This window comes from Nelumbo nucifera, chromosome 2 (assembly GCF_055504915.1).
Source record: "Nelumbo nucifera cultivar China Antique chromosome 2, China Antique-T2T, whole genome shotgun sequence".
NCBI lineage: Eukaryota > Viridiplantae > Streptophyta > Magnoliopsida > Proteales > Nelumbonaceae > Nelumbo > Nelumbo nucifera.
Window position 1 is genome coordinate 31,799,526 of NC_142650.1, and position 18,481 is coordinate 31,818,006.

At 36.5% G+C, this 18,481-nt stretch overlaps 1 protein-coding gene and 1 long non-coding RNA gene across 2 annotated transcripts; both read right to left on the reverse strand.

The window, feature by feature from the left end:
* Positions 1-372: 372 nt before the first annotated feature.
* LOC104603318 (CBL-interacting serine/threonine-protein kinase 6-like) lies at positions 373-1,680 on the reverse strand. The gene is given in 1 exon segment (NM_001319695.1): positions 373-1,680. A coding segment is annotated over 1 exon segment (1,308 nt).
* Positions 1,681-7,388: 5,708 nt separating this feature from the next.
* On the reverse strand, positions 7,389-9,490 carry LOC148802074 (uncharacterized). The gene is made up of 2 exons (XR_016082894.1): positions 8,774-9,490; positions 7,389-8,709 (listed from the first exon to the last, which is right to left on the reverse strand). It is a non-coding gene; the product is annotated as an uncharacterized LOC148802074 (long non-coding RNA).
* Positions 9,491-18,481: the final 8,991 nt, after the last annotated feature.

An 18,481-nucleotide genomic window follows, 5' to 3' on the forward strand; every position in this document is an offset into this window, starting at 1 on the left:
ATCCGGATAACTATGGCATTGGACACGGAGGTGTGGGTAGGTAGGATATGATGTGGTCATGTGATTCGGGTTAAAACTAAGAAAAATGAAAGAGCCCATATCCGACCCGTAATTCTGTATACCCAGATACACGGGTTTGGATCCGAATAAAAAACAACAGAGCTAGAGAGAATGTAATTTCTGCAACCAAACAAAAGAGCTACCTACACACACCATAAACGAATCACGAAAGCAGATCTCATACACAATGACACAAACAACTGAAGAGAAAGATTCCATTTCACCTAATCATGATTATTGACAATAATCACATAAATACTAATTAATTAAAAATCTTAATTCCTAAATTCCACTCTCCCCCGCTCTGCTCCTTCAAGCAGGCGTCGGATTCTCCGCCGGAGATGTCCAGACAATGTCCTTCAAAGCCGGCCGGAGCTCCTTCCTGCAGAACTGGTTGTACTCCAGAGTATCTCCTCCGTCCTTTTTCACTTCCACCACCAAGAACGACGGAGCCACCGCGAAGATTTCCGCTGCGATCGCTAGCTTTCCTTTCCTTCCCCTCTCTTGCCCCTGCAACTTCACCACCGACTCGCTCTTCTTCACGCTGAACTTCATCGCCCTCGCCACCTCCTCCAGCCTCGATATCACGCTGCTCGCCGGCCTCGTCGTCGCAAACCTCAACTCCTCCTTTTCTTCCCTCTTCTTCTCCTCGAACAACGGCGACAGATCGAACCCTTCCGACAACGATATTATGTGGAAGGCGTTAAGTGTCTCAGGTTGCTTCCACTTGGCGCCATTCTCCTCTCCGTCGAAGCTCTCGAATTCCATTTCTTCCTTCGTTCTTATCGTCCTTGGCAACGATTTCTTGAACCAGGACGTCTCCATGATCTTAGCTATAGTGATCCGAGTGTTGGGATTTGGGTCCAATAGCTTCGTGACTAGTCGGCGAGCCTCGGATGAGAACCAAGGCGGACACTTAAAATCTCCCCTGTAAATCTTCTTATACATGGCTACAATGTTGTCGTCCTGGAATGGTAAGAAACCTGCAAGAAGCACGTACAGAATGACGCCGCATGACCAGAGATCCGCCTTTGCCCCATCGTACCCTTTCTTCCCGATAACCTCCGGCGCGACGTACGCCGGAGTCCCGCACGTCGTATGCAATAGGCCATCCGGTTTCAGATGCTCGGTGAACGCGCTGAGCCCAAAATCTGTAACCTTCAGATTTCCTTCCTCGTCGAGTAGGAGATTCTCAGGCTTCAGATCCCGGTGATATACGCCACGGCTGTGACAGAAATCGACGGCGGAGATAAGTTGCTGGAAGTAAGCGCGTGCAACGTCTTCCTTCAGCCGACCCTTCGCGACCTTGCAGAAAAGCTCACCGCCTCGGACGAGCTCCATGGCGAAGTAGATCTTGGACTTGCTGGCGAGGACTTCATGGAGTTCGACGATGTTGGGATGCTTCACTATCTTCATTACCGAAATCTCCCGCTTTACCTGTTCCGTCATTCCAACCTTGATCACCTTTTCCTTCCCAACAACCTTCATCGCCACGCTCTTGCCGGTCTGTAGGTTCTTGGCATGGTAGACCTTAGCGAAGGTTCCATGACCCAGTAGACGGCCTAGATCGTACTTCCCGTGAAGAACCGAGCTCTGGTCGCCTCTATTCTTATCCGCCATTGACGTGAAGTAGGATTCTTTACAGAAAAGAATGAAAACAAAAAAGAAAAAAAAAATGTTTTTGGGGATTTTAACTAGGAAGTGTAAGAGGAGGAGTAGAAGAAGGCGGAGGAGGGGGTGGCCGGAGAAAGGAGTCTACCCGTCTTCGACGTGTTTACGGTGGCAATTCCTCCCACCATTGATCTTCCTGGAGGCCGGCCCTCCCAAATCAGGGTTGGAAATCGGAGCTCCTCCCATCTTTCTGCATTCCCTGTGAGACTCACAGGAACTGAGAACAAAAGGAAAAATGCTGCGAGAGAGTAGTGTAGGTTGGTCTGGGCTTTCGGAGAGCTCTCTGTTTCTGAGTTCATGGATCGGATCGGTGCCTCACGCTCTCGTTTTATACTGATTTAGAGCATCTGAATTACCATATTACCCTTGTAAGTTCCTCTTGGTAACGGTGAAAGTACCGTAATTAACGGGAAGAAGTTGGGGCATTTTTGGATAGTGAGAAGAAAGATTAACACTGAAATAGTCAAGTGTCAACCGCCCGTACGAATCGGAGACGGCGACGTCGCCGTTGGACACGAAGTATTTTATTTATATACATGCATGCACATTGCACAACCACCGTCTACCGACCTAAGATACCACGCATCGAACGGTCCAAGATGGTCGAGGCTGGAATGTAGGGTCCATTGCATGAATAGACGTAAGACTAGAGCCTCCACTCCACTTTCTTTGTACGTTCATATGTCGTATCCGACTCGCCAAAGACGACCGAAGCGGTTTGTGACTCGTGAGTAGTGAGGTCGTTTGCCTGTTTACGCCTCTGGGAGGAATCCGCGAGACGAGAGCCCAGTGAGCAGTGACCGCCTTTTTACAGGCCCAGAGGCCCAGGCCCTAGAGTCTCTACCGCCTCTCTCTCTTTCTCTCCTCATAATACATGCTCACAGGAAACAGACAGACAATCCCTGTGGACTTCAATCGATTTGCTGTTCTCAGCTAGTCAGCTTAGCTCTCTAGTCTCTCCAGATTCCGGGTCCCACAGGTCGGTGGTCCCATCTCCCACACGTCACACGCGCGGAACCACGACATCTGAGCCATCAATTGGGTATTCCATGAATATCCACCCTTCCTCCAAGCTGGTTTGCCAAGTGGCATAACGGCAGGAGGTTGGGTCCCACTCCTTCAACGGCGAAGATGGTTAGTAGCAGGAGCCCACGTAGTAGGTACCTCCAGAAAGGAACATGGTTTTGTTCACGTCTCTTGGGTAGAGCGTGATGTCAGCTTTCTAGTCGCCTCGTTGCACACTTGCATGAAACCAGCTATGGCCCACGGCCCAACAACACAAGTTGCAGCTGGAAACCTAATTAAAGAATTAATTGTCTTTAAATGTTGGTAATTATTTCCTGGAATTAAAAGAACCGTAGGTTACCGGTGACCCGTAGTTTTAAAATATTTTCTCTTCTGCAATAATTCTCCTTTCTTTTTTCGAAAATTTGGCTTGGAATTTTGGATGAATTTGTTTGGTTGTGAGAAGACCTGTTCATGGGCCGGGTAGCCCGACGGCCCGGCCCGGCCCAGCCCGCACCCCGGTCGGGTTTGGTCATATAATTAGGCCCGCGGGCCTGACCTCGGGCTTAACACAATAAGCCCGATTGTGTTTCAGGCCGGGCTTGGGATTTGTCAAAAAAGCCCGGCCCGGCCCGACTCAGTATTATATATTTTATAAAATATATAATATGTATTTTATATATTATATAAAATATATAAATAATATAATATTTATTAAAATATATATTTATAATTAATATATATATATATATATATATTTTATTCTTTCTTTATAATTTCAATCTATCTCTCTCTTTATTCAGCTGCTTCAACATTAATAATAATAATAATAATATAGGATAAATTTTGGGCCCGGGCCCAGGCTCGGGCTTCGGGCTTTTTATGAGGGCTGGGCTCGGGCCCAAATTATAGGCCCGATGGTCGGGCCGGGCTCGGGCTCGGTCCTTAAAAAAATTTATTAATACACAGTAAAAGCCCGGCCCGGCCCGAACCCAACCCGACCCAGCCCATAAACAGGTCTAATTGTGAGTAATCCCAACATTTTTCCTTCCCAACCCTTCTTCTATTCCTTCTCACCTTTCGCCTTTCGTTACCTAAAATTAGCTTTGGCTATAGTTCCTTGGAAGAAATAGATTGACTGTAGTTGTTTGGCAAGAAACAAACAAGGAGTGCTGGGGATTTCCAATTCCTTGATATATGGGGTTTAATTCTTCTAATTCTAAGTATTTCATATGCAAATCCCACCCAAGACCCAATCACCCAAGAGAACTCAAACCCATGAACCAAGTATTTTGTATTCTTGTACTCTTCCTATATTCAATTTAGATCTAACATCTGAGTCATGATCTGACCCATCTCTTCTACCCTTTGCATGTGCATGGGTGCAACAGCAACAGAGTTCAGTGAATTGACAATTTCACATATAATATAATGCATCAAGAATCTTGATTGATCATGTTGCCATTCTTTAACCAATCATTCTCTCTTAATGGTCCCCTCCTCACATGGCCCTAAATTCCAAGACAACAAAGCCCACAGGATCATTTACTTGCCATACCAACAAACTGTCACTATTTGCAATTGTTTTGGCTGGTGGTGGATAAAAATTCAGTAGGCCTAGCTGACACTAGCAACATTACATTAGGTATAGAGTCTTAGTGAGGAGAGATAGTGGCCGTATAAGAAAATCATAACCATAGAAGTGTGAGTGTGAGTGCCCTATCAATTTGTCTCACTGTCATAGAAAATGTTTACGGAAGGTGACCCTAATTAGCTTTTAATATTTCCACTAAGGAAAAAAATGTGGGAACTACATGGTTTGGTTTGTGATATTTTCTTGTCCTATTAGACATTAATTTTATATATTTCTTTTTGTCTTTTTCATTTATTTATTTATTTCTGTCTACTGAAACAAACTCCATGTTAGCTCGAAAAAAAAAAGAATGGTGGTCAATGGTTCTCCTTATTGTGGGTCTCTAGTTTACATGAATATTAAGTTTAGAGCTTGGTCTTTTTATATATGTTTAGGTCTTCCTCCATAGCCACCAATATTCCAATGTTTGCTCTGCATAAATCATAATACAAAGGCAACCGCCCTTCAAAATAAAGTGTTAGAGAATTGAAATTTATTGAGGGATCTTACCTAATAACTTAAAAGTTTAGATTGAATGGTTTCATATTATCAGAATTTATACGACCAAAAGATTCAGTGTTTAATTTTTATCTGCCCCATTATAATTAATAAAATTTCAGGCATAGAAATATGGATGAATTTGTGCTTGTCCAAACTTCAAGCCAATAGGTTTTCAGGAATCACACCACACAGCTTAAGCCTAAATTTAAAATAAACTATAACTGTAATTGTAACAATTGGAATTGAGAATAAAGGTATTTAAATTAACTGTGGTTCTGCATATCAGAAGGAAATTGGAAGTATTCGGGAGAGAATCTTGTAGCCTGTTGGTAATTAATTTAGACAATAATATAATAAGTATTTCTTCAAAAGATTCTATAAACCTCCATTTTTTATAAAAAATATTAACATAATTAATACCAAATTTAGGCTTCGTGCTTAGGGCTTAAAAGTGTTTTAGCTTTTAGATGGTTATGTTTTTCAACTTTAATAAATATTTCAGTGGGCGGATTCAGGGAAAAAATGTGAAAATGTGGGCCTACCCTGAGGACAAGCATTTCTTCTCTAGACTTAAAAAATGTGAAAATGTGGGCCTACCCTGCACCAACATTAGGTAAGTGCAGTGAAAAAATGCAACCGATCCAGAGTCCCTAAATCCAGTTCATTGATGAATAATAGATGGTAAAGATTAGGGATGACAATAGGTTTGGTTCGGTTCGTTTGAAGGCAAAACCTAAGTAGGGTCGATTTCAAAAACCGAAACCTATTTTATCAAGATTCTGGCTTTGACCTAGGGTATATTTGTGAAATTTGTTCTTTTTTTACTCTTTTTTCTTAAAATAAATGTAATATGTTCTTTAAAAATTTGATTTTTCAATAATAATAATAATATAGATTAAAATTTGTCATTGTATTTTAATACTTATTGTACACACAACTAAGTAAGTGGTGGCTCAATTGTTACGTAAATTGGATAACTAGCCCTAAATGAGATGTGGTTTTGAGCCCCGCTATCGGCTCTCACCACCTTTGTGAAGAATTATTAATATTGCTAGAAAAAGTATTATACTATGCCAAAGAGATTTGAATTACAGCCCCTATGGGGGCAAAGGCAAGTAATCAATATATATATATATATATATATATATATATATATATATATATATATATATACTTATTGTACACAAATATCAAATTGAAGAAAAATGATCAAACCATTCAAGTTACTCAATGGTCATGTGAGACCATGATCTTTGCACACACAAGTGCTTGGATTCAAGCCTTCACATCCTCAAAGTATTTTGGATTGTTTTTCAGAGAAGTTCCATTCACATACTGGTTATACCAAGGTTGATTCTCTATGGCCAGTTCAAGGCTGGTTCGAGATTGATTACATTCAATTCTGAGTGGTCAGATTTGGAATTGATTCCATTTGATCCAATTATAAAATATTTTAATATATTTATTGATTTGACACAATTATAATATTTATTGATAATTTGAATCTGATTATATTATAATGTTTATTGATTTTAATATATAATGTATAAATTATATTTAAAATTATAAAAATTATTTTTATATATTATATTCTATCTGAATTTTTATATAGAATAAATTCAATATGTTATATTTACATTAAATTATTATATATAAAAGTTGAAAAGTAATTAACTTTTTTATATTTTAAAAAATTAAAGTAGAGTCAGATTAAATCTAAATCTGATGAGTTCATTAGGATTCGAATTTGAATATGAAGTCTTCAAATTCAACCGGATTTTGTATTAGAGTCAGATACAAGTTTTCAATAATTGGATCAGATTTGGGTTTTCCTGAATTTGATCCAAATCTGATTTGTTTACAGCCCTAATCTAGAGCTGTAAAGTGGGTGGTACTACCTATGGGCTGGCATGACTTGTGTATCGGGGGTCTGATCGGTTCAGGGGGTGGAAGAGCCCTAAACCACCCCTCCTGACCAGTTGCAAAAAAAGAAAAAGAAAAACAATAAAAATGAGTATCGATTCGCCCGATATACCCCTACTGGCATATCGGGCGTATTGATATTTTGAACCTTGCCTTTGAGGATCAAATACAAACTCCTGCAATTACTATGTATTTTTTCTACACGTGTCAAATGGGAGAGCAGGGATTAAAAAATACTCCTTGGTTTAATTTTAATTTTTACCTCAAATCATGACAGAATTTTCATATAATTCTCCAAACCCAACTTGAACATGGTAATAAATTAATAAAATAACTCTAGGTTTAATTTTAATTTCTAAAATATTTATGAGTTCCCTCTAAATTTTTAAAGCACCAGAATCTTATAATCCTATTTCTAAAATACCCTCAAATTCCTCTAATCTTATTTCTAAGATAATTCCAAAATTTAACATATTTTTAAATAATTGCCTCAAAACAAAAAAATTGGAAATTCCTCTTTTCAAGAGAGAGGGCCGGGTGCCCCCGCCCCGCCCCGTTGCAATTCCAAAACCCGAGTACCCGACACAAAACGAATAAAAACCATTAGAGGTTAGAACTTATTCATCATTAATGTTTAACATGACATGACACAAAGCTTTCAGCCTTTCACGTATTAAAGGCTGTATTGGGTCCGTCCGTTAAATTAAGGGATAGGTAGACTGCAGTTCACCAAAAAATCTAAAATTATAGCCCCTCCTAGTCTATTAGTAGTCTTATAAATTTCAACCTATTCATAAATTTGAGATAAATTCTCGGTCAGGATTCATCCCACCTGTACGGTGAGATTAAGATGTCTGAGGTGGACAGTAAAAGTCATGACGATGACGTATCAGCTTACCGTGTTCTCCGCTCCGGTAGTACATGAATGATGAATCATGTAGTACTCCCACTAGAAAATAAACATGTCTCCAGTTCTCCACGTCTTGCCAATTGGCAATTCCCATAGACGGACAGGTCATTCAGATTACGCTTTCTGTTGTTATGCGTAAATAAATAATCAAAGAGGTGATGTTACATGGCGCTCCATTCACATGATGGCGTGCGTGAGGACCAGGATGTCAGGATCAGTCTTGGAAACGTGGAACAGTATCAGCCGTTGGTGGCGCTGAAGCTGCTGGGTTAAATGCTGTCATGATCGGAAACCTTCAGCTTCATGTAGATAGATCTACATTGGCGTCCTGCTGGACAGGAGAACGGTCCACGTTGTGTGAAAAATGCGTCAAACAAGATGAGGTCAGCGGTACCATTCTGACATTTTTGTTTTGCTCCCACTATCTATCTATCTATCATCATCTAAACCTAATTTCAACTAGATGAGGTCAGCGGTATGAATCCTATTTGATCACTTCATTCTACTTAATTGCATATTTATTGTTAAATTATTAATACTTAAATCATTTCGTATTATTTTTATCTATATTTTTAATTTGATCTATCTTTAGGTAGTGTTTGAAAACACTTAAAATAACTACTTTTAAAAACTGTGATTATTAAGTAGTTTTGTGTGTTTGATAAAAAAGTGGAGAAGAAGTACTTCTTTAAAAAAGTTACTTCAAATTGGTTTTTTTAAGTACTTCTTGAAAAAGTACTTCTCCAAAAAAATGGGACGAACCAGTCCCTAATAATTTTTTGTAATACCTAAAATACCCCCATGAGGGTTATATCTCCTCCATTCATTCAAACATCTCTATTACTAGGTAACAACGCACCAATTGCATGTCCATTGACGACCATTATCGTTCCTGTTCAATGCTGCCACTCACCACCGTCGCTAAGTCCTTGTCTGAAAGCCCAAGGTACAACTCAGCTTCTCCTCAAGATTTCATCCTCGTCAACAGAAACCCTTTCAGTCGTATCTGAAATTATGCAGAGGTTTTGAAAATTGGAATCTGGGTTGAAGGAATCAAGATTACGGTGTACCTATTGTTCGTCAATGAGTTTCTTTCTCAACGAGTTCCGCCGATTCAAATGTCGTCGAAAATGCACGGAAACGAGCAACTTCCGGCCACCAACAGAGAAGTGAGAAAGGCTGAAAAATGAGATTTTAAGAAATAAATTTAAGGAACCTCTGTTGCTCCTCAATTGGGCTTTGGCGTAATGACATGGAAATAAAAACTTAGGCCCGGAAACCGAAATTTCGAGAGTTTTTGGAGGATTGGCATATTGAGAACCTATATGGGAGAGAACACATAAGGAAATGGAGCTTAGTAAATGATGGAGATGATGAACTATCGCCGTTGGTTCTGTGTCGTGAGGAAGATGATGAACAGTGGATTGCGGAGGGGGGGGGAGGGGGAACTTAGGCCCGGAAACCGAAATTTCGAGAGTTTTTGGAGGATTGGCGTATTGAGAACCTATATGGGAGAGAACACAGAAGGAAATGGAGCTTAGTAAATGATGGAGATGATGAACTGTCGTCGTTGGTTCTGTGTCGTGAGGAAGATGATGAACAGTGGATTGCGGGGGGGGGGGGGGGGGGACTTAGGCCCAGAAACCGAAATTTTGAGAGTTTTTGCAGGATTGGCGTATTGAGAACCTATATGGGAGAGAACACAAAAGGAAATGGAGCTTAGTAAATGATGGAGATGATGAACTGTCGCCGTTGGTTCTGTGTCGTGAGGAAGATGATGAAGGGGAGGGGGGGGGGGGGTTCTGAAGAAGAAAAGGAAGAAGTATGAGATGGAGAGGGAGCCCGAAGTATTTATTATTTATTAGGATTATTTATATTTATTATTATTATTATTCTGACTATTTATTTATTTATTATTATTATTGTTGTTGTTGTTGTTGTTGTTGTTATTGGATCCACATGGAGATTCATGTGTGGGTCCACGTGGACTCTCAGTTAAAATATATAGCATAGCATGTGAAAAGCATTGTATATATGTATGAGGGAAATGATGGTTAAAATTGTCATTTGTGTCAATATAGCACTTATAAAGAAAGTAGCTTACCAAACATCCTCACCCCAATAAATGCTTAAAAACAAAATAAGTGATTTAGAAAGTGGGTTACCAAACAACCTTAAGTGATTGTTAAAACAAATACTTCTAAGAATTACTTGTGAAAGAAGTACTTCTTTTAACAAGTACTTAATCATCAAACAGGCCCTTAATCCTTTTATTCACTTCAACTTGTAATAGATAACTTCTCCCATCATATATCATAATGGTATATTGATATAATAGAATCGATACATGTGGTATGGGTGGAATCGTCCTTGTGCTCTTGAGTTACTTGAGTATAAAAAGGACCTATAGTAGCAGTTATGACTGTGGCTAAAAGCTTCTAACCATAGGTCAACAAATTGCTATTTAATAACTTTTATTTTCTTTGACAAATTTTATAGCCTATTCCTACGATTTGGATTGTCAACATACATCAAATTATACTGGTGGTTCATATATACTTGTTAGATCTATGCATTTTTTCCCAAAAAAATGGAAAATCAAATTATAAAAAAGTATGTGTTTTAAATGATTTTCATTGCAGTAAAAAAACTATAAGATGAATCTATCAATGATCCATTAAACTCATTGATCTAACAATAGTTTATGCCAAAAGTGATTTTTTTTTCACAAATTATTTTAGAAAAATCCAAAAAATAATTTATTTTATATATTCTAAATGACTTTCATAGTAAGGAAGAAGTATAAGATGCATTTAGTAATGATCTATCTAACTTATTGATCTAAAAACAATTTAGTTTGTCTCTTAATGAAATTTTAGTAGATTGTAAGCTCAAGCATTTTTTTTTTATGTTTTATTAATAATGTTATCGTATGGCATCTATATATTCTAGACTCTAAGTATTGTTAATTTGAATGTACCTCTTCATAAAAATTATTAAAGTATACATTTTTTTATTTGTTTATACCCCATTCATAGTTATTTTAAACTCCAAATTTTAGTGTTATTGATGTATTTGTAAGATTTGGAAGAGTTTCCCCACTTTATTCAAATATATTCATCCCTCTCCACTATATCCATGTGTATCCAAAGCAAATTACAATATGTATTCATATCCAAATTGATTGATATGATACATGGGACCAATATTTTGAATCTTTGTATGCTAAATTGGTTGCCTTTATATAATAATATAGTTGATTGATTATAAGTTTTTCTAATATCCTGGTTGTATCTAAATACTTTTTTTTTTTCTTTTTAGAGAAGATGGATAGACACATGTCTGAAGTAGCCATGAGATAGTACATGTTGTTTAGGGTAAAAGACTTAGGCATACCCATAGTTTCCATATTTTGACTTAAAATATACCCTAATTTTTTTTTCAAAAAGACTTAAATATACCCTCCATCAATGAAACATTACATGTAAATTCATTTAAAATTTTGAAAATTCTATTTTTCCCTTTTGAACAAAAGCAAAAGAAGGAGAAGTGATGCATTCATCTTCAAAAATGGAATACTAAATAATGATCACGATGATGAGAGGAGAGAGAAAAAATGGAATACTAAATAAGTGTTAAAAATAGGAGAGAGATTGAAAAGTGAATTCTAAATATTTGGTTATAGGAATCAAGGCTTCCATGAATTTTATTCCATTTTATGTTCTAGATTCAAAGGTTGAAAGAGAGGGGATTGTTTCAACTTAAAGTCCCGCTCATCAAAACAAATGTGTTTTACATAGCAAGATATTAATAGCCAATAGTAGGTTCATTTATCTTCAAGTCTTAGTTGGAGGCTATTTCCATGGTTTCAAGAATCCACAATACATGAATATTCAGAAGAATAAAAAATAATTGAGTTGGAGGTAGGAAGGATTCTAATGAGAGATAATTTGGCCTGTCTAATGATGTGGTGACACTTTAGCAACTTCGGACACCTTAGTGATCCTAGTCACCTCGGGCACCTCAGGTCACTCAGTTAGACCGAGGCTTGAGCAGCTTACTACATAGCCTTATTCTAAATGCAAGCCAGTTGTCTCCAATCTCCTCGGGATCACGACATACATCAATGGATCTTATCTTCACCCTACCTCATTCGGACGGACCTGGATAAGCCTTATCATCTTACTTGGAGTCCCTCATCATGTACGAAGCTAACTTTGGGTTAGATGGGCCGTTGATCTCGGACACACATCATGAGGCCCACGGTAGCTTGCCTATATAAAGGCTTCGCCTCCAGCCTCACAAAGGTACGTGCGATTTAGCTCTCGCATTCTCTTGCTTACAAGCTATTAACTCTTTCAAAAACCTGCATCGCTAACTTAAGCATCGGAGTGCCCACACCAGGTAAAGCACCCTAGAACACTTTGATTCCTTTGTCTTGTAGCTCGACCTGGCCACATCACCAGCCTAACGTCTAAGCGACCTTCCAAAAGGGAGCGTTTAGTTCACGCAACATCAGATTCACATATTAAAGTTAACAAATTTTCAGTCATTATCTCACTTTGTGAGAACTATCACGTTTCTTTCTTTATTTATGTATTTTTTTGGTCCTATTGTCGGGGGTGGAGACGTATTGTGCTTTGACTTTTTTTACTAATATGCCCAATATCCACATGAGTTTGAAAAATTGAGTGTATATTTTAAAAATGTAAAAGAAAATGAAGGATAAAAAGTCACAAGGTATATTTAAGAGAGTGTTTGGTTCTGTGGGCATTTATTGAAAAAAAAATGCCACCACCTCAGCACCACATAGGTATTGACGTTTATTGCATATAAAATCATTGTTTAGTTTCAACGTTTATCAAATAAATACTAAATTCTCCCAACGCCCCAACATTTCTTGAAATTAAATGCTTATGTGGCATACTTTATGGGGTGTTTATCTAAGGTGGAAGGTAAAAAAATGTTTAAAATAATGCCCAACCAAACAACAAAAACAAGAAATGTTTAAAGTGAAAAACGTTTAAAGTAAAGTTGTACAAATAAACGTTGAAAACAATAAATAGTCCATCTATAAATACCCATGGAACCAAGCATATACTAAGTCTATCTTTAGGTCAATTTATGAATACTTAGGGTAAGTCTTTGACCCTTTAAAATGTGTTAAACCAGTTTTTCCTTTTACATGAGAAATTGATTGGGATGATCCACTTGTCCTTCTAGCAAGGTTTTAAAAGGCTAAAGGGGTAGTTGAGGCATAATGGCCTAAAAAGTTTAAGGGAAAAATTAATTAAAGTTTGTAAATTGATGAAAATATCATATAATACACTAAATTAAAATGATAGAAAGTACACAAATCCATAAACTAGAAGTTTATAAGCAATAAGTTTTAACATATAAGCATTAAATAAAAGAATAACTAATCAACTAACAATTATATACATTTTACATTTCATGTAAAAAGACCAATTTAGAAAAAAAGGAAACAACTTAGTAGATTTTGATATTATTATTATTATTATTATTAAAAAGAAAAAAAGATCCATTAGTATAAAAAAATATGAAAAATAACAAACTTAGGCATTACAATTAGAATAATAAAAAAAAATCTCACTTAATTTATCCAAAAGAAACTAAGAACTTAATTAGTCCTTTTTGTATTGAGCTCTCTTAAAACACTAAAAAAAACTAATAGAACTTGATTTGCTTTATTGGTTTTTCTTTTTTTTCTTTTTTATTTGACATATAATTATTGAAGTATTTGTTATATGCTTTAAATTGTAAAAATTTATTTTATTTTGCATTAAGCAACTTTGTATTCATTAATATTTGATACTTGTGTCTTTTAATAAAGACTTACACCTCATTTTAATAAAGACTTAAGCCTCTCGGAGAAAAATTTGTGCACCTTACGTAAAGCTTAAGCCTTTTAAAACAATGCCTTCTAGAAAGAATACATTTTACATGAGATAGTCCAATTGTTAGACACATGTTCAAAATGAATTGCATATTTTTTTTGTTCTTATTCTAGAGTTTGAGGCTGTGTTTGCTTCTATGAATTTGAATAGAACAAGTAACATCATATTGGTCGCTTTAGATCAATTTGTTGGACCTGCGCATATGGTGGGCCCACATATTATAACGGTTGTGGAGTCCACATATGGGAACCTACACTAGCTAGGGTAGGGCCCACATACCCATTTCATTGCATCTGAAACGAATGGAGGTAATAACAAAGACGCGCGTGCCATGTATTTTGCAGTCTTTACTGTCACTTTCTAAGGCTCCGTTTGTTTTGAAGCGAGAAGAGAGATGCAATTTTTTTATTAGACTTGGAATAGAACAAGGAACATCTCAACATCCTACTGATCGCTCTAGATCAATTAAGGTGGGGCCTACTGGTGGGCCCACATTTGATACCAATTGGCAATTGTGGAGTCCACATGTGGAAGTCGAACCTATTTAGGGTTGGGCCCACATTGGAACTCGTTTTCCAATTTTATTGCCTCCTGGACCACCTGTAGATAAAAGGATATAGATAGCAAAAACATCATACTTTTATTTACTAAAATTTATTTTTTAAGTATATGTTTTGGCATCGGTGCCGGGAACATCATACCGTTTTCTGAAAAAAATGGTGTTGGATATATGGAGTTATAAGTATTTTTTGTTTGGAAACAGTCCTATCATATAAGTGTTTTTTGAAAAAACAATACTGGTTTTATTTGGTCCTAGTGCTGATAGTAAAGTTTTCAACATTGATCCTGTTATCCAACATCCAAGATGATGCCACATTGACGCCATGTCATTATGTTTTTGGTGTTGCTCCACACCATACTTTCCTGATTTTCAGAGTGTGGTTTGGAGCAACATTTTTTCTAGAAAAACGGTACCAAACAAAAGGGTATATTATTTGAAGCACTGCTTTATCTGATGTGGCGTTTATGTGACATCGTTTTCTCATAAAATGGCATTGATGCCAAACATCACCTAAGATGTTAAATAATCTTTTTTGCCCTGAAACAAATGGAGCTTTAGAATTACTAAAAGAAAATTAAAGGGTATAAAAATGAACAAAAAGAAAAAAATCTGGTGCATGGACTGAATCTTTTTTATTATAGTTTGAAATCACAAAGGTAGACCGCTTGAATTATATTATTGTAATTTTTTTTTGTTATTTATTTTAGATAAAAGATTTTAATTTCTAAATGGATCAACTAGAGAATCTCACTAGCTAGATGATCAAATTCTCCATGATGAGATGTATTCTGTTTGGTCCTTCCCCTATAATAAATACGTTATATGTCTAAAAGGAAATCTCTTTTGGTAAGGAGCCACCCTTCTATAGTTCTATATTGTTCTATTTGCATCTCAACAAATTATTATAGCCACACAGGAACGGGCTCCATATCTTTACCCACGAGACCTTAAAGCTGCGCATTGGGAATATCTCCCTTGTTATGAATGGGGAGATGTTCCCAATACACTATGGTGTTGCTCTAGGCAGCAAATCCCAAGTGATTGGGAATATCTCACTTTTCTTTCATGGCGAGATGCTCATGGCTATAATGATTTATTGGGACTAGATTCAGACTCCTTTTATTTACATTCATTTGTTAATAGATACATATTAAGCTATGTTGGAAGAAAAAAAATTCATCAATTTGCTTATGGCAATGTTAGTTTGTTTTCAGTGCAAATTTCATTTATATTGGTGTAAATACATAGGAGTGCAAATGAATAAGTATAAATTCTGGTTTACTTTTGCTTTTGATTTGGGTTTGTCATTGTGAAAAATACAAACGAATGAAAGAAAGAAGAAGAAAGATATTGTAGCAGTCCCCACTTTATATGAAAAATAATGGAGGTAAGAGTAGTACTTTTTTTTAACCCCCAACCTAGGTGAAGGTGGGACTCAATCCCCAGAGACATTACCACCAGGCTAGTTGGTACCTTGAGGAATTACGAGGGTCATTTGTTTGGGAGTGAGGTAGGAACCAAGGTGAAGTGATTGAGTGATTCCCACCATATGAAAGAGAGTTGGTGTAATATGAAGAATGCGCAAATTTTGTATCAGTTTTTGAGATGCAAAATTTGCACAAACAATTAGGGGTGAGCATTATTTGGTTAAAACTGAAAAATTGAACTGATAATTTCAGTTTCGGTTTTTCTTAAGTTCGGTTATTTCAATATGATTATTTCGGTTTTTGAATATTTTGGTTTTGGCTTTTAGAATTAGAAATCCGGTTAATCGAAGAAACCGAATTAACTGAATTTTGCTATATGATACGTAACATACAATATACAATATACAATATATAACATATAATATATAATATATTTATATATATTAATATATAATATATGAAATTTGATTTTAATCGAAATAACCAAAAACCTAACCGAAAATTATGGTTTTTCTATAATTCACTTTCTGTTTGATTTTCTTTTTTAATTTGGTTTTTAAATTTTTTATTTATTTGTTTGATTTTTATTCGAATAAACTGAATACTCACCCTTACCGACAATGAGTGCAAAAAAGAGAAAATATAAATTTTATATTAAATAAAAGTGCAACAAATCATAGTTGCAAATTGACACAAAACTTAATCAGTCTCCTACTGGAATTAGAATCACAAGGAGCCATTCTGATTCCAACCCTTTATTTGGTTGGAATGGGACTCCCCCATGAATGGCCATTCTAGGCTCCCCCCTTGGGAATGTAATTCTCATTCTAGGAAGTAAAGAATTCCTGACAAAAAACCCATAAGCCCTAATATTAATAAAATAATAAAATGTTATTAAAGTAATAATAAGATAATAATATATTAATAATTAAATAATAAATTATTAATAAAATGTTAGCATAACAGTAATAAAGTAATAGTGCTATAGTAAAATATTAATCAATTAATAATGACAAACAAAGATATTAACCATTAATAACAATAAAGTACAAATAAAATATTAATATAAAATAATTAAAGTAATAATAAAAAATAATAGTACAATATTAATAAATTATTCACAAAATATTAATAAAACATTAATAATTAAATAATTGTAAAATAATAAAATATTAATAAGTTAATAAAAAACAAAGGTTTTAATCATTAAATAACAATAATTTAGTATTAAAACAAAAAATATTTATCTAATAAAAATAATAAAGTAATAATAAAATATTAATAAACTAATAGAAAATTGAAAATTTTTGGTTGATTCCAATTCGGATTCCAAATGATCCAAACATCAATGATTGGAATCTGATGAGGGTGGATTTGGCCCTCCAATAACATTATGACACCTGGCACCTCATGACAACTAGGTGCAGCCTCATGACAACTAGACAGCTCGCCACAGGCAACTCGCCACTTACAGGCAGCTCGCCACTTACAGGCAGCTCGCCACTTACAAGCAGCTCGCCACAGGCAGCTCACCATCATGTAGCCTGGCAACTTAGGCAACTCGGCACTACACAGACAGTTCGCCACTAGGCAGCTCACCACCAAGTAGCTCGCCACCAGGCAGCTCGCTCCCTAGTCAGACCGACCACCGCATGACAACCCCGAGGAGCTCACCACCGTACCCCGCATTTTACAGAATTATGACTTGTAACGACTATATTAGCTCACCCACTCCCCAATTTAGGTGGAACTGGGCAACCTTACCGGTTGGTGGCTTTATCCCCACCTAACATGAAAGCAAGTCCCATCACAGTGGGAATCCAAGAACTGCTCCACCAAACCCACGAGGACTCCAGTATATAAAGGCCTCACCCCCCAGGGGCGAGAAGGGGGTGGTAACCCCTGCTCTCTAGCTCTCCCATTCTCTAATATCATTCTCAGCTCACTACTAAGTGCTAACTTAGCCATTAGAGTGACCTCGTCGGATAAACACCCCGGGATCTCTGACTCCTTTCTTGCAGGTTCCTCAGTTCCCATCGTTTACAAAGATGAGCAGGTCATCTCCTGCAAGGAGGATGGGTTCCTCAGTTCCCATCGTCTACAAAGATGAGCATATCATTTCCTGTAGGGAGCAGCCGGGTTGCGCTACGCTCTGGAACTCCACTTCACCCTCTGAGTCATCGGCCACTTGGGAGCAGATGAGATGACAAGGTACTTAGCCAAAAATATTGATAATCCAACTCTAATTCTCATTTTAACCAAACATACATTATAAATATGCAATTTCGATTCTGATTCTAGGGGATTCCAGTTCCCATTTGATTGCGAACCACAAGGACCCTAATGTTGGTCAAGACACACTATAGAAGAAAAAGTTAAAGTGGGCCTTGCGTTGCTCAAAGAAAATGATGGAAAGCCACAAGACATTATTATATATGTAGATCAAAGAATAATGAAATTAAAATATAAGAGGTGGAAAATGATAAGAAAACTTTGAATGGTTAGAAGAGACTCATCAGTGATAACTTTTTAAGAAATAATTAATTAGCAAATATTAAAGAATATAATTTTAAAACTGAGATAGCCTTTTAAAATAATTAAGGTTCAAAATATCACAATTTATCAACATGTATCGGTTTTTAAATCCAATAAAATGCCAAAAAAGGGTATTAGGTCTTTTTTTTATGTTTAAACATTAGAACCCCTCCTAACCTGTATCACAAGAACCTCATGCCATAAAAAGATAGCTTCGGTCCTTTGAATCGTGTAATACACTAGAGTGTCTATATTTTAAGCCATGCTTAAAAATATTTATTAATTTTAATAATTATTTACTAGTAGTAGTACTAATAATAATCGATTATAAGAGGG